This window comes from Schistocerca serialis, chromosome 2 (genome assembly GCF_023864345.2).
Source record: "Schistocerca serialis cubense isolate TAMUIC-IGC-003099 chromosome 2, iqSchSeri2.2, whole genome shotgun sequence".
NCBI lineage: Eukaryota > Metazoa > Arthropoda > Insecta > Orthoptera > Acrididae > Schistocerca > Schistocerca serialis.
The window spans coordinates 586,186,623-586,212,221 of NC_064639.1; the positions used below are offsets into that span (position 1 = coordinate 586,186,623).

The 25,599-nt window shown below is 39.7% G+C and overlaps 1 protein-coding gene across 2 annotated transcripts in view; it reads left to right on the top strand.

The window, feature by feature from the left end:
* Window positions 1-25,599, top strand: part of LOC126457605 (COP9 signalosome complex subunit 4) — a 75,774-nt gene that overhangs the window by 9,694 nt on the left and 40,481 nt on the right. For both annotated transcript variants that reach the window (XM_050094053.1, XM_050094054.1), the window contains exon 3: window positions 8,832-8,950. In XM_050094053.1, coding sequence (XP_049950010.1) covers window positions 8,832-8,950 — 119 coding nt within the window. The remainder of the gene's footprint in view (window positions 1-8,831; window positions 8,951-25,599) is intronic.

Below are 25,599 nucleotides of genomic sequence, written 5' to 3' on the forward strand. Positions count from 1 at the left end.
ATTTAGAATCAACAGCATCAGTTCTAACAGAGACAAGGGGTACATCCTTTGCCCCTCCACAACCAGTTCCGGGAATGTATGTAAGGAAATGCAAGCACTGTGGATAGTCGTTAGTGCATTTAATGAAATGTGTGAGATTACATAAGGATTATTTAAAGTAAATTATTTGGCACAGTATGCCTCATCTGATCTTAATTTAAAGAAATTATAAATGGGATTCTGGAATGTCCTGGGTGGGGTATAAACAACAGAAGGAGTAATAGAAACAACTTATCATGTAGTTTAGGTGTTGAATTTTAGATAAATTTTACAGCTCAAAAGTGGTGGCTGAAATTTGAATTGCTCATCATGTTATGCAGGTTATATTTGGGAGTGTAACTGAGGCACTTATACTTCATTATTGGCATTCAGCACACACCACCTAAAATAGACAGGGAATTCTGGCCTGTGTCATAAGATATACTAAGACACACATTGTCCGCATGCTTATATGTTTGGATATGTATAGGGTATACAGAGAACTAGTGACCCAACCCAGCACTAGAAACTGCGACAATCTGTGTCTACCTGCCCGTTAGGGGTATCATTGTGTAATATATATCTTTTTCGAGATGTGCACACTGTATAACGTATTGGTAGGTCTAATAGAAATCTGTCTCCACTATTCTGTTCCTCCTATTTGGGGACTCAGTTGCCCACAATACCCTGTGGGGCAAAAACATTTCCAGTAGAAGCTAATAGTAGGAACTCTCCTGTTTGAACCAGGTCTCCAACACCTGTGATGCCTCGAGGACAGGCATAGGGAATTAGTGGCAATCTTCAGAGCAGATCAGACTAGAACTCGAGGGTTCCTGAGTGTATAACGTCTGAGCACCACAATATATTATTTACTTAATAAACCATTTCCTTCACACAGGAACACTTCAGTACAGATGTGGAAAATTTTACCAAGAGGTACCTAATCAGTTAGCCTTAGCCCCTTTAGCAAATATTAGTAAAACTTTAGTTTCTCCATAGACACCCACTGTAGGAGACATGATAATTCCAATTGTAATCTTTACTTAAACATGTGGCATTGCCTCTTCTTAAAAAAAATCATTGGTACAATTAAAATTCACAAAGGTACATTAGACACAGATAAAATTAACATTTATTCTCAGGTCGAAACCATTCTAGTGCAATACTATTAAACTTTGGATTGCTCCACAGAAGGACTAACTTAGACCTTGGGTATACTCACTTCTCAAGGAAATAAGTAGTACAAGCAAAATACACAAGAGGTACAAAAGATGTAAATGAAGTTTGCCCTTAATCAACAGGCCTTAGCCCTTTAACAATATTATTTAATCCTTAATTACTCCATAAAATCCCAGAGGTTCCAGTTCCACTTTGACTTAGACCTCGAGCACTGTCTCTTCTTTGTTGTTGTTGTGGTCCTCGGTCCTGAGACTGGTTTGATGCAGCTCTCCATGCTACTCTATCCTGTGCAAGCGTCATCATCTCCCAATACTTACTGCAACCTACATCGTTCCGAATCTACTTAGTGTATTCGTCTCTTGGTCTCCCTCTACGATTTTTACCCTCCACGCTGCCCTCCAATACTAAATTGGTGATCCCTTGATGCCACAGAACATGTCCTACCAATTGATCCCTTCTTCTTGTCAAGTTGTGCCACAAACTCCTCTTCTCCCCAATTCTGTTCAGTACCTCCTCATTAGTTATGTGATCTACCCATCTAATCTTCAGCATTCTTCTGTAGCACCACATTTCGAAAGCTTCTAGTCTCTTCTTGCCCAAACTATTTATCGTCCATGTTTCACTTCCATACATGGCTACACTCCATCCAAATGCCTTCAGAAACGACTTCCTGACACTTAAATCTATACGCTTTCCTTGCCATTGCCAGTCTACATTTTATATCCTCTCTACTTCGACCATCATCAGTTATTTTGCTCCCCAAATAGCAAAACTCCTTTACTACTTTGTCTCATTTCCCAATCTAATTCCCTCAGCATCACCCGACTTAATTAGACTACATTCCATTATCCTCGTTTTGCTTTTGTTGATGTTCATCTTGTATCCTCCTTTCAAGACACTATCCGTTCCGTTCAACTGCTCTTCCAAGTCCTTTGCTGTCTCTGACAGAATTACAGTGTCATCATTGAACCTCAAAGTTTTTATTTCTTCTCCATGGATTTTAACTTCAACTCTGAATTTTTCTTTTGTGTCCTTTACTGCTTGCTAATATACAGATTGAATAGCATCGGGGAGAGGCTACAACCCTGCCTCACTCCCTTCCCAACCACTGCTCCCCTTTCATGTCCCTCGATTCTTATAACTGCCATCTGGTTTCTGTACAAATTGTAAATAGCCTTTCTCTCCCTGTATTTTATCCCTGCCACCTTTAGAATTTGAAAGAGAGTATTCCAGTCAACATTGTCAAAAGCTTTCTCTAAGTCTACAAATGCTAGAAACATAGGTTTGCCTTTCCTTAATCTTCCTTCTAAGATAAGTCGTAAGGTCAGTATTGCCTCACGTGTTTCAACATTTCTGCGGAATCCAAACTGATCTTCCCCGAGGTTGGCTTCTACCAGTTTTTCCATTAGTCTGTAAAGAATTCGCGTTAGTATTTTGCAGCTGTGACTTATTAAACTGATAGTTCGGTAATTTTCATATCTGTCAGCACCTGCTTTCTTTGGGATTGGAATTATTATATTCTTCTTGAAGTCTGAGGGTATTTCGCCTGTCTCATACATCTTGCTCACCAGATGGTACAGTTTTGTCAGGACTGGCTCTCCCAAGGCCGTCAGTAGTTCTAATGGAATGTTACCTACTCCCGGGGCCTTGTTTCGACTCAGGTCTTTCAGTGCTCTGTCAAACTCTTCATGCAGTATCGTATCTCCCATTTCATCTACATCCATTTCTATAATATTGTCCTGGAGTACATTGCCCTTGTGTAGTCCCTGTATATACTCCTTCCACCTTTCTGCTTTCCCTTCTTTGCTTAGAACTGGGTTTCCATCTGAGCTCTTGATATTCATACAAGTGGCTCTCTTTTCTCCAAAGGTTTCTTTAATTTTCCTGTAGGAAGTATCTATCATACCCCTAGTCAGATAAGCCTCTATATCCTTACATTTGTCCTCTAGCCATCCCTGCTTAGCCATTTTGCACTTCCTGTCGATATCATTTTTGAGACGTTTGTATTCCTTTTTGCCTGCTTCATTAACTGCATTTTTATATTTTTTCCTTTCATCAATTAAACTCAATAAGTCTTCTGTTACCCAAGGATTTCTACTAGCCCTCGTCTTTTTACCTACTTGATCCTCTGCTGCCTTCACTACTTCATCCCTCAGAGCTACCCATTCTTCTTCTACTGTATTTCTTTCCTCCATTCTTGTCAATTGTTCCCTTATGCTCTCCCTGAGACTCTGTACAACCTCTGGTTTAGTCAGTTATACAGGTCCCATCTCCTTAAATTCCCACCTTTTTGCAGTTTCTTCAGTTTTAGTCTACAGTTCATACCCAATACATTGTGGTCAGAGTCCACATCTGCCCCTGGAAATGTCTTAAAATTTAAAACCTGGTTCCTAAATCTCTGTCTTACCATTATATAATCTCTCTGATACCTTCTAGTATCTCCAGGGTTCTTCCATGTATACAACCTCCTTTCATGATTTCTTGAACCAAGTGTTAGGTATGATTAAGTTATGCTCTGTGCAACATTCTACCACACGGCTTCCTCTTTCGTTTCTCTCCCCCAATCCATATTCACCCACTATGTTTCCTTCTCTCCCTTTTCCTACTCTCGAATTCCAGTCACCCATGACTATTAAATTTTCGTCTCCCTTCACTACCTGAATAATTTCTTTTATCTCATCATACATTTCATCAATTTTTTCATCATCTGTAGAACTAGTTGGCATATAGACTTGTACTACTGTAGTAGGCATGGGCTTCGGGTCTATCTTTGCCATAATAATGCGTTCACTATACTGTTTGTAGTAGCTTACCCGCACTCCTATTTTTTTTTTATTATTCATTACTAAACCTACTCTTGCATTACCCCTATTTGATTTTGTATTTATAACCCTGTATTCACCTGACCAAAAGTCTTGTTCCTCCTGCCACCGAACTTCACTAACTCCCACTGTATCTAAGTTTAATGCAACCATTTCCCTTTTTATATTTTCTAACCTACCTGCCCGATTAAGGGATCTGACATTCCACTCTCTGATCCGTATAACGCCAGTTTTTTCTCCTGATAACGTCCTCTTAAGTAGTCCCTGCCCGGAGATCCGAATGGGGTACTCTTTTACCTCCAGAATATTTTACCCAAGAGGATGCCATCATCATTTAACCACACAGTAAAGCTGTATGCCCTCGGGAAAAATTTCTTCTTTAAGAAATCAAATTACGCAAGAGACAGATAAGATTTGTGCTGAATTGTGGGCTGAAGCCCTTCTGGCAAAGTACTGTTAAACCTGGAATTTCTGCACAGGCACATACCCCTTTTATCAACCAGTGATAAACCCTACCTCAAGAACGGTTCTTAATTCCAGCAAACACACATTAGGCACTAACCCTTGCTTGGCAAACAATCTAATAATTAGAGCTTTCAAAATCTATACACCCCTAAGGAATGAGCCTACTAATAGTTAACCAAGTTAGCAAGCATCGCCCTTCAAACACAATGAATATCAACTTAGATATTGGGGGCACTGTCCCTTCATCCGATAATTATTCTAGCAGTTAAAAATACACAAGAAATAATAGGTCACACACTGAATTAATGGGCCTTACCTTTTTATTGTAAAACAATCTAACAATCAAAATCTCCAGTGCCATGAACCACTGTGTAATAAGCAAGAACCGAGTATAGCTAGACATTGGGCACTTGAGAAAAATAATCAGAGCAGCTGGAATGGACAAGATATGCTAAGCTACAATCAGTTGAATTCAGCAAATAATTCACAGGTGAATAGATAGGAAGAGAAATTTTATGGGCATAGCCCTGCAGGAAAATTGCTTGCTTCTAGACAAGAATTCACAGGTGAATTAAGCAATTCAAGTGTACAGTGGTAGATACTCAAGGTAAGGACAGGATGATGCGGTATTTGCTTTGCCAACAAGTCGCTGAGTACATACATTCATACACCTGATTATGAGCTTCCTGAAACTGAGCAACAATTGAAAGCAACTTTAACGTAAAATTTCATAATAATCAACCAGATACTGGGCCCCCACTAGGCTCATAAAACCACAGGACTTAAGCCCAGTTCGTCTCTTTGCACCACACACTCGCACAGTGCCCACATTTAATACCACTCGAATTTGTAAAGGTTTGTGCAGCAGAAGAAACATGTAGTTAAACACCATATAACTTTAATGTTGCTCAAGAGCATCACAACACAACCTCATTCAGCTATGCAAACCACTGCTTATAATCATTCTGCCATATGCATAAGGCACTCGCACCTTTATAAAAACAGCACAAGCTAGAACAAGCAGTCTTGCAGTACTGCAAGGAAGGACAGTTGTTCATCTCAGTTCCACAACAAACTCTTAAAATTGGAATCTCTTAGCTGAATTGTTGAACAGCCTGTAAACTAAAGATACTTAGCCTAAACAGATGGACAAATAGGTTTACCAAACCCAGAATTGAAATCTAGCGCATAAGTAAGTCCATTGTTACAGCGTGTCACTTCACTTCCCAGGTGGACAGCAACAAAGCAACGTACTGATCAAAAAGTCACCCAAACCAGCTGTTGGCAGATACCAAAACACTTCTTTACAGCATGATAGTGTGGGCCCAGTGATCAACCACATGACCAACCCAATGTCAAAGGCTCAATGCAGAACTCAGACTTAACGCCCTCTGTGAACTTCAACCAAATGCTCGCTTGTTCACCAAAGGTGTCTTAAGAACTTGCCACAAGAGTGCACATGCATACCTACCAACAGGAGTCCAAAAACTTGGCATTTGCATCAGTGATGTGCTGTCAGTAAGTATCGATACAGTTTATCAGCCTGAGCATCTCTGATGCAGTGGAAAGCCTATGAAGATATCTGTGATATATGACCACTTCTCTCTCTCTCTCTCTCTCTCTCTCTCTCTCTCTCTCTCTCTCTCTCTCTCTCTCTCTCTCTGTGTGTGTGTGTGTGTGTGTGTGTGTGTGTGTGTGTGTGTGTGTGTGTGAGTGTGACCCTTGAATGGACATTTAATTGATTCAGTGACCTTAAAGTTGTGTTAATAAACCTGAGTGACAGCTCCATTGCTGGGGTGTGAACAGTCCACAACGTCCGTGAGCTCACTCACCATCATCTCAAGTACAAACTAAATGTTACTGCATTTATGGCTGTTGGGCATCCAAGACAGATCTGACATCTCTATCAATGTCGGTATTCATACCAACCCTCAGTGGTTCCCGAACTTCTTGTGGTGTACTTCGTTCAAATGTCTGCATGCAGTGACTACTGTCCATCTTTCATGACCTGCATATGCTTTGTAAAACAAAAAAAAACTTATTCTTCCATGCACAGCTCCTAGAATTGTAGTGTTTTGTACAGGTAATGACAGCTGTGCAGTGCTTTAGCAGTGTGTGTACACATTTTCCCTGGACCGAATAAAATCCGCAACTGAATGCTTACCCACTTGTGGTGGGAGAATATTATTCTTCCTACCTGAGACCAGGAAAAACCCCAAATTTTGAGTAATTACTGACTAATCTCTCTTATTGAATAGGCTTCGTATAAATCATTTGAAAGAATGTTGAACTGACAATTGTGTTGCTATCTGGAAGCCAGAGGACATCTATCCTAATTTCAAAGTGGCTTTCAGGAACATTGTGGCTTACTAAAGACCATATAATCCATCTGAAATCTCCAATGTGAAATGCTTTTGTAGACTGTTAATATCTGATAGCAGTGTTCGTTTTGCAGAATGTGAAGGATACTGATTGGTGCTGCCTCATTCTGTCTCCACTACGCGAGTGGGGTTTTCAGGATTTCTTACTGATTTTTCTATAAACTTCCTATGCCTCTGACTGTTCTAGGTGTGGGTAGGTTCAGTTGTCAGCAATTAATATGTACAACAGAAAGAAGCCCCTCAGGGTTCAGTCTTGAACCTTGCCCTCACCATCGCAATTGATGGTGTAGTGGCCACCGTGGGACCCACGTGTTCATCGTTTGTGGTAAGTTGTACACTGATGGCAGCAAAATGAGAACAGCGCTCAGGTAAACAATGTAGAACAGTTTCATTAAATATTCGAGAACACAATTCTTCTTGATGGAGCTGTAAGTAACATAGAAATGAAAGTTCACTGATAGTTTGAGTACCAGTAAGGCAGCAGTGGACTTAGTGCTTCTTTTGGCAGTTACCGGAGGCTCTGTGAGCAACAGGTCAACATGTTGTTGTACGGAACATTTGCCAACATATGTTACGAGTGCAGATCAATGCTAGACTGCCAGGTGCTTGTGCGTGTTGTGGCACTCGTAGGACAGGGTGTGTCACAGGTTTCTGTCTTGTACAGTTTCTCCATGTGGATGACTTTGCCAGCAGTACGGTTCCACTTCATTGCTAAGTACCATCTTCAGGGGACTATATTGAATGTACAAAATGGGTGTTGCGTATGAATTGTAATGTAATACAGATGAGCATTTGGGTACTGTACTGGATATTACATAAAGATTTAAACTGATCAGTAGTTGAAAATAAGCATTTTATTTCGGAATTGTTGCGTAGGTGGAAAATGATTTATGTGCAATTGAGTAAGGCTGTGAACCCTGCATGAATGAATTGACAGTTTGTGATATTGGACAGTGGCTTTAAAATAATTTCGAAGAAGTGGCATGCCTGCACACTCAAATAATCAGTTTTTACATCTTAAACCCATGCATATTTTTCCACCATGCAGTCAACATATAACGCCATTCTCATCCCAGAAGTATTCTAATCCCTGGAACAAGCCATGTCCCTGAAATAATTGGTCTTAATTTACATTAATTTTTTCAGTCTTTGCATTTCTTTTCAGTAAATATTCATTTCTTCGTTCTTTTACTTTTCTATTTCTTTTAATATCTGACCTATCTACTCTCTTCGCCCCATATCTCGTGTCTACCATGTATAATGCATTTTGTTTTCCTCTCTCTTCACTCTTACGCGATGTTCTGTCAGTAATTTATCTTGGTTATTACCCAGTCTTCCATCTTTAAGCTCTCGGGTTTTCAAATCTCATCTGGTGTTTTTAATCTACCCAGTGATATTGTATTTCCAGAACCTGATTATTTTTTTTGACGTATGTTTATGAACTGATGTTCTTGAACAGTCTTCATAATGAGGGGTGGTGTTGAGCATTTCTGTGTGAGTATATACCAATACATAAAGCATGAAGGATAGTAACTGGTGAAGATGTGTATATAAGATTTCAAAATATTAGAAATTCACCTTATTATCTCAATTTTTGGAATGCACTCACAAAAGCTGTGATCATTCAAATCAACAGGGGATACTTCATAGGCCTCCAACACATTTGTGAGAATAATCTGTAGATGTTGTACCTTGAATTTTTCCACTCCTGTTCAGTCAGCCTTGCCGAGTCTGACTGCTGTGGATATGTAAAACTACATTTTCAAAATTTTATCTTCTTAATTTTGCATTAATGTATGAGAGAAATGAAGCATTGTGGTTTTTCATTAATATAATGTAAATTTTTCGTATTTGTGTACAGTTACTAATAAAATCACACAAGTTGTCCTTTTGTACATTCACAGTAATCCCAGTTGCAATGTACAGTGATGTGATTCTGAAACATTTGTTTTATTTCACCTTGCAGTTGTGAATGAAAATGTAAGTCTGGTAATATCACGCCAAATTCTCACTGATGTCAGCACTCAGTTGGCCGTTGCACCTGACCCCATTTCAAAAGCAGTGTCTCATTACACTCTTGACAAGGTAAGTATGTTTGTTTTTGTTTGACTTTATTATGTACTTGTATCATGTACTTCCCACTGAGGGTTCAGACTTTGGTATAAAAGATACACCAACTATGGGTAGTTGTTGCTGTCCTGCCTGTGGAAGCAGAACTGAAAACGGTTCACCCATTTCTCTCTCACATGAAAGTGTTGAAATTCATGGCCACACAGTTCATTTTTTCAGCTATATCCAGGTGTAACAGTGCACAAGGATTCTGTAAAAAAATATTAGTGGTTATCATCATTAACTAGCAGCTCTACAGATCATTTTCTATCTTCTGTTGTAAATTTTAATTTTTTTCTTTTTTTTTTTTGATAAGAAGCTGTTCGTTGTTTGTATTGTTTTCTTTGCTTGATACTATAGTGAAAATACCCTTCCGTCAAAAATCCAGAATATATATTCATGTTTTTTACTCTTTCAATAATAATTGTAATTTTTATTTTATAGAAATGTTTTTGTTCTTCATTGTGTCTGATAGCTTATTATGTATTTTACTCCCTGGCAACTGAAGAAACATCTTCAAAGTTCATCCTGGTAAATTTAGGTCACATCACATATATTATGCATTTCATTAATACTCATTTATCGTTACTCAGTTGTTTACACAGAAAGTATCTTAGCAGTTTGGAGGTATGACTGACTTGTCTCGTGTAAGCTGTCATCACAAAAATTTTGACTTTTCATATGGCCTTACCATCAAATTATCCAACTCCAGCTGCAACTACTCCTTCCACAATTACCTCCATCTGTTCAGATTTATCCAGTCTGTAGCCATCACCAACCTAGTTCTGCAAAAATCAGGCTCAAACTTCCTTGCAATACCTTCTCTCCATCTGTAAAATTCTCCTGCTGTGCAATCTCAAATTACTAGATCCCATCTTTTAGGCTGAAACTCTTGCCCTCCAGGAACTAGAGTAGCATCCACAATGCCACCTCAAACTCTCCAACCTGTTTGCCTCCTACTCCTACTTTGGATTACCACTATCCATCGCCTCAACAGCAACCTCCAAATCTTGTGCAAATCCCCTCATAGTTGACAAACCCTGCCTTGCAGACCTACCTTTACCATACCCTCAAAAATTCTGCCCCAACACATACAGAATCCAGAACATCAACAGCCTAAAGTCATGAAAGTTTCCTCTAGAAGCCTTAATGCCACAGAAGTCATTTCTAAGGCCTTACCTCTTGCGCAACTCCCAAATTCAATCCTGCAGGACTTGTTAAAGACATCTCCTCCGCCTGGTCTCTATACTGGAAACACTTTTTTGCTACCAACCCAACCAATCGCTCAACCCAAAACCATTGTTGGATGCTGCTTTACTCGGTTCACTCCTCAATCCAGTCGTGATCTCCCCCCCCCCCCCCCCCCCCCCCCCCATTGCCCCCCAAATCACCCTCATTAACTTTCCAGAATTTCTTAACCTCAAACCTTACCTTGCCACCATTCCCAAACCTCTCAGCAAGCAAACTAATCTAATCTTACATCCACAGAAAGAAGAGCAGTCCACCACCTGAAAACTGATTCTAACCTTGCAGTACTATCTGCTGACAAAGGCTCCACAACTATGGTTTTGAATTGCAAAAATTACATGGCAGAGGGACTCTGCCAGCTGTCAGATTCATCCACATACAAAGCCTGTCACATTGACCCCATTCCAAAACTCCAACATTATCTCCAGTCTCTCCTCAAATCAATAGGCCCATCCTAGAACCCTTCCCTGAGTCTCTCTGACCCCTAACATCTCCGCACTTCTATCTTACCCAACCACTTGGGATGCCCCATTGTGGATGGTTACTGTACCTACCTGAAAGTGTGTCTGCTTTTGCAGACCATCTCCTTCAGCCTGTTAACCACAACCCTCCTATATAAAAGACACAAACCATTTCCTGCACTGACTCCACACTATTCCTGTTACTTTGCCACGGGATGCTCTGCTCATCATTGTTGATGGCACCTCGCTTTACACAATCAACGCTAATGACCATGGCCTAGCCACTGTTGAGCACTACCTTTCCCAAGCCCAATGGGTTCCCAGCCTACAGCCTCCTTTCTGGTCACCATGACCAACTATATCTTCACCCACATTTACTTCTCTGTTGAAGGCATCACCTATAATCAGATCCAGGGTACAGCAGTGGGCACCCGCGTGGCACCATCCTATGCCAACGTATTCGTAGCCCAGTTAGAGAAAAACTTCCTAACCACCCAGAGTCTTCATGATCTTTATTAAGGGTGAAGATATTCTATCCACATTCCTCCAGAATCTCATCACTTGCCCCCCACCCCACCCCACCCCACCCCAATTCACTTTACCTGGTCCTCCTTGACCCAACAAGCCACATTCCTCAATGTTTACCTTCACCTCAAAGATGGCTACATCAGTACCTCAGTCCATATCAAACCTCCCAACCACCAGAAATAACTGCACTTCGACAACTGCCACTCATTCCCTACCAAGAAGTCCCTTCCATACAGCCTAGCCACCTGTGGCTATCGCATCTGTGGTGACGAGCAGTCCCACTCAGAATATACCAAGGGGCTCACTGAGACTTTCACAGACCATAATTACCCTGCCAACCTTGTGTAGAAATAAATCTCCTATGCCTTACCTCTCCAGTCACCCCCACCTGCCCAAGTCCAACCATCCAGCCACGTAGAGGCATTCCCTTTGTGATTCAGTACCACCAAGGCTGGAAAAACTGAATCACATTTTCTGCCAGGGTTTATACTACTGGCATCCACCGAACTTGCACAATATCCCCGTTGATTCCTACTCCATCCCTGCTCCCAATGCATTGCCTCGGGGTTCATGTTCCTATAATAGACCTAGATTCGGATCTCTCATACATTCTCACACAGACACCTACTCCAGTCCTGTCACACACAAGTCACCTATCCCATCAAAGGCAGAGCTATCTTTCAAAGCAATTGTGTGATCTACAGGCTAAGCTGCAACCACTGTGCATTATACATCGGCAAGATATTCAACCTATCTGTCCACATGAATGGCAGACAAACTATGGCCAAGAAACAGCTGGACCACCTGGTTGCTGAGCATGCTGCCCAACGCGACGTTTTTCCTTTCAGTGGCTGCTCCACAGCCTGTGCCATCTGGATCCTTTGTACTAACACTAGCTTTCCTGAATTGCACAGGTGGTAACTCTCCCTGCAATAGATCCTACATTCCTGTTGACCAGCTCGCCTCAATCTTCATTAGTCACTGTCCTTCACCCAGCTATCCCCTTCCCTGTTCCCACAATGCTCTCTCCGTTTCCACATCCTTCCATCTCTGTCACCCCTCCTCCTCCTCCTCCTCCTCCACTAGTGGCTGAAGAGCCCAAAAGCAGCTGGTCTTAGGGCTTCATTCTCATCCTCTGTCCCGGAGACTGATTCAGTGAAACCCAAGGAACAGTGCGAAAAATCGATAAGGAGACCCCCAAGAACAAGGAACTTGCAGTGGCACCCACACCACCACTACCCACAAGCTCTGCGTCTGAGGATGGGTTGGAGATTCTGGTGTCCGCTGAGGACCTGGATCTCACCGGACCCTCAAACACAGTGGATATAGACTGCTCAGGCAAGTAGTTGGTGGCAGCACGTGACCCTGAGGCTTAAACTACCTCATTGAATGTTCTGTACCTTCCCAGTCTCACAATGATGTCATCCTCCAGTGAAATTGCGGTCGTTTTTTCCACCACCTGGCTTAACTATGGCAACTGTTAAGCTTCACACCTGCTTTCTGCACTACCCTCGAGAACACATGGTTCCCGGCAATGCAGACCCCTGCCCTCCGCGGCTATAAGGGATATTCCAGGAACCGTAGCGAGTATGATTGAGTATCAGGTGGAGTTTGCGTTTCTCCTAAACTCAGTCTGTAGTGAAACTGTGCCCATTCAAACCCCTCTTGAAACTGTGACTGTCAGAATACGGACGTTGCAGGAAATAACTGTCTGCAATGTATATCTTCCTCCAGATGGTGCAGTACCCCTGAATGTATTAGCTGCACTGATTGCTCAACTGCCTAACACTGCTTACTGGCCAGGTATCAGAACTTTACTGTCGGTTTGACCTCTGCCTCTTAAATACTGGGGCCACCACACATTTCAGTGTGGCTCAGAGTAGTTACTTGGCAATTGACTTATCAATTTGCAGCCCAGGACTTCTCCCATCTGTCCTTTGGAGAGCACATGACGAACTGTGTGGCAGTGACCACTTCCCCATCTTCCTGTCACTGCCCCGGCATCAGGCTCATGGAAGCCTGCCCAGATGGGCTTTAAACAAGGCAGACTGGGAATCTTTCACCACTGCTGTCACTGTTGAATCTCCCCACATGGTGACATGGATGTGATGGTTGAGCAGATGACTACCACAATTGTTTCTGTGGCAGAAAATGCAGTCCCTCACTCTTTAAGGTGCCCCCGGCGAAAGACAGTCCCTTGGGGGTCGTCTGAAGTCGCTGAGGCAATTAGTGTGTCGGCGAACTCTACAGCAACATAAGCGGCACCCTTCCCTAGAGCATAGCCTTTAAGCTGCTCTGTGCCCGTGTACGCCAGCTTATAAAATGACGGAAACAGGAGACAGTGGTGTGTGTGTGTGTGTGTGTGTGTGTGTGGGGGGGGGGGGGGGGGGGGCGGCGAAGCTTACTTGTTTAGCAGTCATTTTGTTGTGCCTGTCTTTGACTCAACCTCTTCATTGGATGAGGAATATCAGTTTGTTCTTATCATTATATTTGTATCATTCCATCCTGAATTTTCATTGTTTGAGCTATCATATTTTTTCTTACAAACATTATTGTACAGAGTTCCACTGCTGGCCACTAAAATTGCAACAAATGTCACATTCGCATGAAATATTATTTCCATTCAATACAACAGCACAAAGTAAGTAGTTGTAATGCCATCTACATTCTATATATAAGGAAAGATTACATAGCAGGTTTCCTTTTCAGAAGTCACATTTGAATATGGGTTGTTGTTGAGGTCATGTTACACTTCATGTTGAAGGAAAAAGTCCACCAGCACGTGTCAGAATTAAGTGGCAGGATCATAGTGATTCATCATTCTGTGATACTGCTGCTTGCATTGGTTGGGGGCCTATGACTGTTTTGCAAATATGCAATTGATGGGTTGAGATGGGCCATACTCGACGTTATGCAAGTTCTCGGTGACACCACATGACTAGTTGTTCACTTGACCGTCCAGGATTGTACAACCCGGATGGTGCAAAGACACCTGGAGCAGCATTGTTGTGATTTCTCATGATGTTGGAGCAGAGCGGGTCACTGGCAGTGGTGCACCCAGTCGCTACACTGATGTGGCACCACTTCACCTTTTCGGATGAGTTCTGGTTCTGCATACAGCTTCATGATAGACCTATCTGTCCACAGTGGACCCAAGGAGAAGGGACACTGCTAGATTGTATTTGTCGTCACAGTAAAGACTTAGCACCAGGTGTGATGGTGTGGGGTGCCATTGGGTATGCAATACAATCACCTCTGGTGCATATAAGTGGCAGTACAGACACAGCAGTTACATTTCTGGCACTGTGTCCTGTCTTCCAGATCTCCATGAGGTTCCAGAAGTTCTTCTTACAACAAACTCTGTAGATGATATAATGTAAGTGGATAGATAAAAAAATCTAATCACCAAACGATGGCAGGGAAACATACACTAAAGGATTTAACTTTTACAAGCTTTCGGGTTGACAGATTCCTTACAGGCGTGAGTGTGCGCATACCTGTGCACCCCTCCTCCTCCCCCCCCAACCCCCCCCCCCCCTCGGCACACACTTACAGCACAACACAACACAACACAATTACTCAGATGGACTGTTGCATCTTTTTATGCATCCCTGTGAGATGTATAGTGATATGACAGGTTTTCATGACACCTTGATGAAGCATCATTATAATGGGGATATCTGATGTGCACACCAGTTGTTTTAAAAGACCACACACATGATAATCCCAAGAACTAAGGTCATAGAAATTTGCGCAAAATGGAGTTGGTCATCTCCTACCTATTTCATATGTCTTGGTGGATGTCATTAAGTGCATCTCTTGCAATGTAACTGAAACCTACTGGAGTGTCATTATACAATGTGCCTTTTACAAGGGTACATCCTGTAACAATCTTGAAGCTTCTAGTTTTACTGACCTATTTTTTTGCGCCTCTTAGAGAAGTCTCTTGGAATTTTTTCTTTAATCTCCCGCCTGTGATTATTGGGTGTGGTGAAAAGTTATTGAATAAATGTAACATTTTAGAATCTACTTTTTATTCTTTACATTTGTTAACATCAAATTTGATTTTAATGGTCAGCTTTCTTGTAATACATCATCAATTTTGTCACACAGGTCAGCAAGTTACATGGATTATGAAAGATTTTACAAAACACTGAAATGAAATAGAAGTTAAAAGGTTTATTTCTGGGCTCTGACTGTATGGCGTGTTATTTTACAGGATGAGCACCAAACACTGACAACATAGAAGTATGCGTTTTAGTTACCACACACTCATTGACTGCTGCTCTGTGCATAATACCTGTTTATAGACATGCATATTACAGAAATAACAAGATGGTAAAATACAGGATACTTACATTTTTGATATAAACACTAGACAGAATGATGAAAGATACAAATATAAAATAGGCATTGAAGTAAATTGTTTTAACCAAAAGTGGTGAATTAGTGGGAGACATTCCCGGTTGAGTGGTAGAGATGCTCCCACATGACTATCATGTATTTTCACAAAATTTTGTGTGAACCTCTAAATGTGTTCCCAGTGGCCATGACTCAAGTTTTACTTCCACATATTAATACTTGCAGAGAAATATTTGTTAGTTTGACGCCAGAGAGCAGCATGCAACAATGCAACCTGGAGTTTTTGGCAACTTTGAGACATATCTGGAGTAACATTTTCTTGAAAGAAGTAAATTGAGGCTATTTTGTAAAACGTTTTGTATTCTATTAAGAGAAATAATATGAAAGACTTCATGTCCAGTTGGTTGAAAAAAATACCTGCTTGTAAAATGTGAAGTTCAGCTTTTTGTACCTCTGAGTGAGTGAGTGAGTGAGTGATAAACCTGAAACATTGCTTGTCATGAATTACCAACACAAGGTTTTAGAATATAAAATTTACTTTTCATACTGCTTCCCAATAGTTTGTAAACTGAGAGCATAGATGATGATTTTTTTGAAAATGTCAGTATGGGTATTTGCAGCCCACTTTTGCAAAAGTATATTGTGCCAACTCTTTTAAACCTTTTTCAATAGAAAGGCCTTGTTCCAAACTACCTAAAAATGTGGGTTTGTTTCTTCAGTGCTCGGATATAAGGCCTTGAAAAGCATCAACAAAGAGGTGGCGTAGTGAAAATGCACCCGTATTAGGTCTGATATAGTTTGTGTCCTGCAGCTGTTCAATACTCTCCGGGGAAGGTAATCCTGATGAATTTGAGTCAGGACAATTCAAAAAAGTACAAAAAAAGGATGTATTGTCTCTACTCATTAGGACGTAATTCAGCCAGTTTTCTGCTGTAATAACTACAAAATCAAACTATCTACGAACTTTAAATTTTAACTGTGCATTAGCAAGGCATCGGATATCATGGTTGCAGAATAGCTGTAAACGTGCCTTAAAGTTGTGCAACAAAGTCGCATCGTGAAACTTTGGTGAAGTTTATAGCAGTCTACAAGATATTTTCTGGAAAACAATTCATGTTAATGGGAATTTTTAATTTGTGTTTTTATTTTGTGGTGCTGTTGATATGCTAGTTTAGTTCTGCTCTAAAATGTAGCATAATTTTGTTTGCAAAGTTAGTGGTTTGTGGAACATAAGTTTACTAAGGAGAAATTGTTTAAATGCGATAAATGTGTTGCTATGGTCCATGGTGGCTTAAACAGTGTCTGTTCTTTTAAAATGGAAGAAAACAGCATCCCTGTTGCCAGAAGGGCCATGCCTGAAGATGAGCAGCAGCAGCAGGAGTAGTAGTAGTAGTAGTAGTAGTAGTAAAGTTTTCCTTACCATAGGATCCCCTTTGTTTGTTCAGAGTCCTAAGCCTGATGATACATTTAAGCATCCCAGGCTGAAGCTAGAGGTGGTTCCTTTTTAGGATCTTGAACTTAGGTTTATTCCAAACTGTTGAATTTTTTTTAGAGTTTTGTTACTTTGCTGTTGAATATGAGGAAAACTATACCGCGAGCTGGATGGTGTCACTATTGGGAGATGGAATAACTGCAATAATGTGCTGGTCCAGAACCCAGCACGTGTCGCACCCGGATGGCTGATAAAATGAATTTGCTGGGCCATTTGTGTGCATAAAGATTATTAAAGTGTCCTTCTGCTCAGTAGAAGTCTTACAGGAATTTCCAATCCACTACTGTTTATTTATAAATGCATACAGCATATTATCGTGTTTAGAGGTCAGATTTTAATATACTTCCATTGTTGTCACTAATTCCTGGTTAGATAGCCATTTGCACACACATTCTTACCGCTAATAATTTTGTGCCTCTGATGTCATTGCAAGATGGCTTTCCATGACGTGTAGCAAAGAAATTCCATTCTACCATCGTTCGGAAGTCTTTTATGATGGCACAAATTGAGAGAAGTTTTGAAAGTAGTAGATGTGGGAAATCTGAGAAAACCGCATTTGTACATAAATTCCTTGATAAAAACGTGGAGTAATTGTCAAGTCACAGTCTGCCATTGACATTGCAAAAATTTGTGGAGTCCATCTTCTGATTTTGGGGAAAAAAGATGAAAAATGGATAATTGCTAGGCTATTTTCCCAGTGAAAGCCTTGCAATGCATCCTAAATGAAAAATAAGTAATTTTCAGTCAAGTCCATTAAGGTGATAAACTTTCTTCCCTTTAAATCAAAATTAAGGGCTTTAAGTTGGAAACTTAGATGTTTGGCAATGGAATGATGGTATGACACTCCAAATATTTGGTCCTCCTTCGTCACTAAATGCATCCACTGCCATTTGCTTAGTGTACAGAGTATCCAGATTGGTATGGGTCCATAACCAATACAGTTATTTCCTGTGGATTGTGCTGTATGAAATAGCTAGTAACTATAGATGGTGTAGCTTCTTGTCCAGGACAGTTTACAGCAATGTAGCATCCATTCTTTAAATTTCAGACTGCAAACTGTCATCCTAAGGAGCTCGAGTAATCTCAAATTATTAGACACAAAAAAATGAACACTAACTTATTATGTTCTTCATGCCATCTACGTCTACTTCTACATGGATACTCTGCAAATCACATTTAAGTGTCTGACAGGGTGTTCATCGAACCACCTTCACAATTCTCTATTATTCCAATCTCTTATAGCACACGGAAAAAACAAGGACCTATATCTTTCCATACGAGCCCTGATTTCCCTTATTTTATTGTGGCGATCATTTCTCCCTATGTAGGTAGGTGTCAACAAAATATTTTCGCATTCAGAGGAGAAAGTTGGTGATTGAAATTTTGTGAGAAGATTCTGTCGCAACAAAAAATGCCTTTCTTTTAATTATGTCCAGCCCAAAATGTAGGCAGTCTCCTTAGTAGATCTGTTACATTTTCTAAGTGTCCTGCCAGTAAAACGCAGTCTTTGGTTAACCTTCCTCACAACATTTTCTGTGTATTCTTTTCAATTTAAGTTGTTTGAAATTGTAATTCCTAGGTATTTAGTTGAATTTACGGCCTTTAGATTTGACTGGTTCATCGTGTAACTGAAGTTTAACAGATTCCTTTCAGCACCCATGTGGATGACCTCACACTTTTCTTTATTTAGGGTCAACTGCCAATTTTTGCACCATTCAGATATCTTTTCTAAATTGTTTTGCAATTTCTTTTGATCTTTGATGACTTTATTAGTCAATAAGTGACAGTGTCATCTGCAAACAACCTAAGATGGTTGCTCCGATTGTCTCCCAAATCATTTATATAGATAAGGAGCAGCAAAGGCCTAATAACACTACCTTGGGAATGCCAGAAATCACTTATGTTTTACTCAATGACTTTCCATCAATTACTACGAACTGTGACCTCTCTGACAGGAAATCACAAATCCAGTCACATAACTGAAACGATATTCCATAAGCACTCAGTTTCACTACAAGCTGCTTGTGTAGTACAATGTCAAAAGCCTTCTGGAAATCCAGAAATACGGAATTGATCTGAAAACCCTTGTCAATAGCACTCAACATTTCATGCGAATAAAGAGCTAGTTCTATTTCACAAGAACGATGTTTTCTAAACCCATGTTGACGATGTGTCAATACACTGTTTTCTTAGAGGTAATTTGTAATGTTCAAACACAATATATGTTCCCAAATCCTGCTGCGTATTGACATTAATGATATGGGTCTGTAATTAAGTGGATTACTCCTACTACCTTTCTTGAATATTGGTGTGACCTGTGCAACTTTCCAGTCTTTGGGTACGGATCTTTCGTTCAGCGAATGGTTGTATGTGATTGTCAAGTATGGAGCTAATCCATCAGCATACTCTGAAAGGAACCTAATTGGTATACAGTCTGGACCAGAAGACTTGCTTTTATTAAGTGATTTAGTTGCTTCACTACTCCAAGGATATTTACTTCTATGTTACTCATGTTGGCAACTGTTATTCATTCGAATTCTGGAATATTTACCTCGTCTTCTTTTGTGAAGGCATTTCAGAAGGCTGTTTTAGTAAATCTACTTTGGCAGCAGCGTCATTGATGGTATCTCCATTGATATCGCGCAGAGAAGGCATTCTTCACATACGACCAGAATCTCTTAGGATTTTCAGCCCAATTTCAAGATGAAAGTTTCTTTGTGGAAACTGTTATAAGCATGTCGCATTGAAGTCTGTGCTAAATTTTGAGCTTCTGTAAAAGATTGCCAATCTCAGGGATTTTTCGTCTGTTTAAATTTGGTATATTTGTTTCGTTGTTTGTGTGACAGTGTTCTGACCCATTTTGTGTACCAAGGAGGATCAGCTCCATTGTTGGTTAATTTATTTGGTATAAATCTCTCATTTACTGCCAATACTATTTCTTTGAATTCAAGCCACATCTGGTATACACTTATATTATTAATTTGGAATGAGTGGAGATTTTCTCTTACGATGGTGTCAAGTGAATTTTTATCTGCTTTTTTTAAATACATATATTTTTTGTTTATTTTTGGAGGATTTGGGGGTTACAATATTCAGTCTCGCTACGACAACCCTGCGTTCACTAATCCCTGTGTCCATTTTGATGCTTGTTATTAACCCAGGATTATTTGTTGGTAAGAAGTTAACTTTGTTTTCTCAACCATTTACTATTCGTGTGGGCTCATGAACTAACTGCTCGAAATAATTTTCAGAGAATGTGTTTAGCACAATTTCGGATGATGTTTTACACATACCTCTGGAATTAAACATGTATTTTCGCCAACATATTGAGGGTAAATTAAAGTCACCACCAACTATAATCGTATGAGTCTGGTACATGTTTGAAATCAAACTCAAGTTTTCTTTGAACCTTTCAACAACTGTATCATCTGAATTGGGAGGTCAATAAAAGGATCCAATTATTATTTTATTCTGGTTGCCAACAATGACTTCTGTCCATACTAACTCACAGAAACTATCTACTTCAATTTCGCCACAAGCTAAACTACTTCTCACAGCAACAAACACGCCACCACCAATCATGTTTAGCCTAGCCTTATCACTTTAGCCAACTTTCAGTGCCTATAACAATTTGAGCATAAGTGCTTTCTATTAGCGCTTGGAGCTATGGTACTTACCCCACACAGCTACGACAATTTACAACAGTTATACCAAAGGTTCCAGTATCCACGATCCTCCTGTGTTCGGCCTGCACCCTTTGTGACTGAAGCCCTTCTTGTGTTTCCGGAGACCCTTCTTGTGTTTCCCGAGACGCTCTAACCTAGAAAACCACACAGTCCATGCCACACAGCCCCTGGCACCCATGTAGCCGCCTCCTGCGTATAGTGGACACCTGACCTATTCAGTGGAACCCAAAACCCAACCACCCTTCGGCACAAGTTGAGGAATGTGCAGACTACACGGTCACAGAACCATCTGAGCCTCTGATTCAGATGGTCCAGTCAGACCCATCATTTTTTATAAAAAGATGTTCATAGAGCTGAACCATTCAGAGCTTTTTAAGGGAATTTTTTAAATTTAATTTTATTATTATTATTTTTATTTTTATTTTTTTTCCAAGCTCACTTTTTCATTATCAATGCTGATTTTACTTTCCTCAGACATCACTAAAAAATTCTAAAACAAATAAACATTGTCAGATTTGAGTACCAGCGGAATATGGGGATATTTTCACTACACTTTTACCTTGCCATTGTTTTTTAGGGCCTTATTGCAAAGCCCATTCCGGTTTTTCAGGAGGTTTGGAACATGATCTTTCAATTTTAAATGGATCAAAAGAATTATCAGAAAATACTTTTACAGGAGAGTGAGCTAAAAATATCCGTTTTTGACAATTTGTTAAAAATCAACTTTGCCCACAATTTTAAACTATTGGAAAACAGTATGAAAAAGAAATTTTATATGCTAAACCTTGTGTTGGTAACTCATAACATTCAAGGTTTCACTTTAATCACAAACTTACCGGTATTTCTGCAGTTATAAAAAACTAAACTTGACAGTTTTTTAAAAGGATAGTTTTTCGGCCAACTTTGCTTCAGATTATCCAAATGAAAAATGTTCGTGAAATCTTTATTGTTTCTCTTAAGACAGGACAAAATAATGTAGATTTATTTCTTTCAACAAAATATTGCCAGAGACATAACACAAATTTTCCGAAAACTCGGGGCGTACAGTTGAATGCCATGCTGTGGGGTCAAACAATTGATGATATCTCTGCAAGTATTAAATTTGTGAAAGTAAAACTTGCTCAATGTTCATTGGGATCTTAGTTGAATGTTAAGACAATTTCAAGATCGGTGATGGTTATGTGGGAACTACTTCCGATGTTAGACCTGTTAGCCTGGAACTGCTCACTTTAGCAAAATAATAGGTTCTGTTTTTATGAGAGGGAAGTTGTAACGTGGACAGGGATTCGCAAAGCTCACCAGTAATCTTCTAGAAAGTGAAATTTTGTTCTTGAAATAATTAATAAACTGTTCGGAAACAAATAATCGGGGCTACAAAATTATAGCACTTCATATCTTATGATTGGTTGGATCATTCTGGAATATGAAAACTTTGAATACAAATAGCTCTTGAACTATGTTCCTGTACAAAGTAAAATATTTGTTTGAAAGAGGAAATAAATGTCTTTCAAATAAGTGTAGTGCTAAATGAAAAAATAATCGCGACATTCATGTCGGTGGTGTAATGGATCCTAGTGAACCAAGAGTTACTTTTGGAGGAGGTAGAGCTGGTATCATAACTCACAAAACATATTATATCTCTTTGCTAAGTTTTGAACAATATAAAATACTTAATTTAGAAACAATCGATGACCACAGGAATGTGTGTGCATTTGTCACTGTCGCTGAACACTGTCACTTGATACAATTTTGAATGATAGTCTCATCTCAATGTACAGTTCAAATATACACTTTAATACTGTCCTGACTTCTAATGTAGCATATACTGCTGGATCTGGAATAAGACAATGCTGTCATAAATAATGATTGTAGATTATAGTTGAGTTGCACTGTCCTCTGATGTAAGTACTCTTCCAGCAGTGACAGCATATGAAACCTCTTGATGTGCGTCAATGCCAACATCTTTCATTCGTTGCTGCGTCAGGCAGCAACTGTTCTTACTTCTGTTTCCACCATGAGGTGCCAATTTTGACATAGCACCTCGTTCTTTGGATAACACCACAATAAGTTACCAAAATCTTAAGGGGACCACACCCTGCCTATCTAACCCACGTTAATTTAGGCAAGTATTTGACCCATTTCTGAAAAAAACTATTTGATGCAGGACCTTAATATTTTTACTGTATGTTACATGATGCTAATAGTCAGCTGTCCATTTTATAGTTTTTAAATTTATTAACAAAAAAATAATAAGTTTTTTCTGCAGGAAATATTTTTTTGCGAACTTCCTAATAGGGAATATTAATGAATGTAGTACCAAGGGTGGCTTTTTATGCTTTAGAGTCTCTGAAAATTTCATTTATTTGTCTATGATAGTTTCTGATACAATGGGGCATATGTACTGAAAATTTTAGTTTGCAGGAAATTGATTTTAAAGAAAAAAACTTTTGCAATTTGTTATTTACAGTTAATTAGAACTGCCCTGCTGCATATGATGACCCTTCTTTGGCCTCTAGTAGGTTTTCCAGCTTCTTTTTCACCTTCCTGGATGTTTGTCTTGCTGCAGACCTGTCTGCATCAGCTATCCTCATTTTATCGCAGTGTTGCAGCCCAGTGATCATATTTTCACCAGGATTAATTCCCAGTACCCAACACTTTCCAATATTACCACAATTGAATGTAATAACAGCACCATGAGCTCTTAGTTTCATTGTATGCATGCCTACAAATACAGTTTTAGGAAGGCTGCCCTTGCAGACATTTCCTTAGGAGGTCAGGATGAGCCAAGTCTCTGAAAATAGGTTTAATTGCTGTAATAACAGCAGCAGGAAACGAATGCTGGTGTGAATTAAGATTCTCCAGTTGCCTGAGCCCTATTGTATTTGCACCACGAGTTTTCTCCTGATGGACACAATCCATGACATGGCTTATCATCAGTAGAGGACTTACGGAAGAATATGTCCCAAACATCTTTCTTCATTGCCTCCAGATTTTCTTTTTTTCTCCTAATGGCCTGCCCATAGTATACCTGCAAGTTTTCTATTTCAGTTTTAGTTAACCGACCCTGTCCGGTCAACTATCTTCCATCTTCTAAATTTTTCTTCTTATATCAACAGTTAGTTTTCTCAGCCTTGTTCCCAAACATTTTTGAACATGGCCTACACATTCTATTTTGCTAATAATGGCATCTCCATATGGCTTAGAGTTCACCACATTGTTGTATGCCTTACTGTCACCATCGCCCAAATATTTAGTGTAACGTACACCTCTTGTTTCTACGGAGCGATGAAATATTTGTTGTACTCCATGAACTTCTATACCACCACTTGTTCCTCTAAAATTAGCCACACAGTTGTGTTCTTTATGTTCATTGACTTTACAACATTTGCAATGTTTAGACATTATCTCCACATCTAACACTTTACCAGTGTCTACACTCGTGGCAGTCACTACTCCATTCAGCGAAGTATGTCCTCTTTTCTGCCAACTTCCATCAAGTGCAACGTCCATCATTTTCTTCCACTGCTTCCCTAGCAGCCAGTTCCATGCTTTCTCAATGATTTCACATACAGCTGTCTCTAATATTGCAGTCAGTTTTTCAAATTTATTTGGTGGTTGATGTAAGTTCATCACAGAACAAAATGTTCTCCCTGCAGCCATGCCCTTGCCAATGAATCGTAAGGCATAAACTAATCTAATATTGCTTTCATGAGGTCCACTTGCATCTGGTTTTGAAGAACTCGTAAATGAAATCACAGCTGAGCATTTAGTGCAAATTAAATCCAAAGCAATTGCTAGGCCTTTTCTCCCACTGGCACTCTCACAAATTTTCGCACTCTGTGACTCACCACACTGTACATTGTACAAATTAGGAAATTACATCTGATAATATTCTCAAATTTATAATAATGTTACTGCACCCTTTGTCACTTACAGTAAATTCGTTGTAACTCTCTTGAAATGGTGAGAGTTTCTTTGATGATGCACTTGTTGAAGAATTACAATTAGAAACATCATTGCCCGGTGACATAACCTTGTACAGAAATCTTTCTAAACTTGTTTCCTTTAAATTGTCGTTTCTTGAAAATGCCTTTACATTTCGTCATCTTCAATAAACACAACAAAACACACACAAACAAGCACTGCAAATGTAAGTATAACAACTACTCAGTCATACTTGGAACGAAACTAACCATGTGTTTGAAAGCGTGTTGTTTACAAACAGCAGAAACAAAAGAATACCGACTGTTGCATTCCAAGGATAGCCAACACACACGGGAGCAAAAAAAAGTGTAATGCAGGGGATATAAAGATCTATATATATATATATATATATATATATATATATATATATATATATGTATATATATATATATATATATATATATATATATGTATATATATATGTATATATAAAAAAAACCAAAGATGAGACTTGCCAAACAAAAGTGCTGGCAGGTCGATAAACACACAAACATATACATAAAATTCTAGCTTTCGCAACCAACGGTTGCTTCGTCAGGAAAGAGGGAAGGAGAGGGAAAGACGAAAGGATGTGGGTTTTAAGGGAGAGGGTAAGGAGTCATTCCAATCCCGGGACCGGAAAGACTTACCTTAGGGGGAAAAAAGGACGGGTATACACTCGCGCTCGCGCGCGCGCACATCCATCCGTTCAATTTGGATAGTGTCTTGGGGAGTTGGATCATTAGGAGTAGGATTAGGATCATTTTTCTACGTGGCAAAGTGATATTTCCAGCAGAGAGTACGAGTGTAGGACAGTAAATCTTTGACGAGGGCTGTTTGGTTGAATCTGGGAGTGGGGCTGAAGGTGAGTCCTTTGGATAGGAC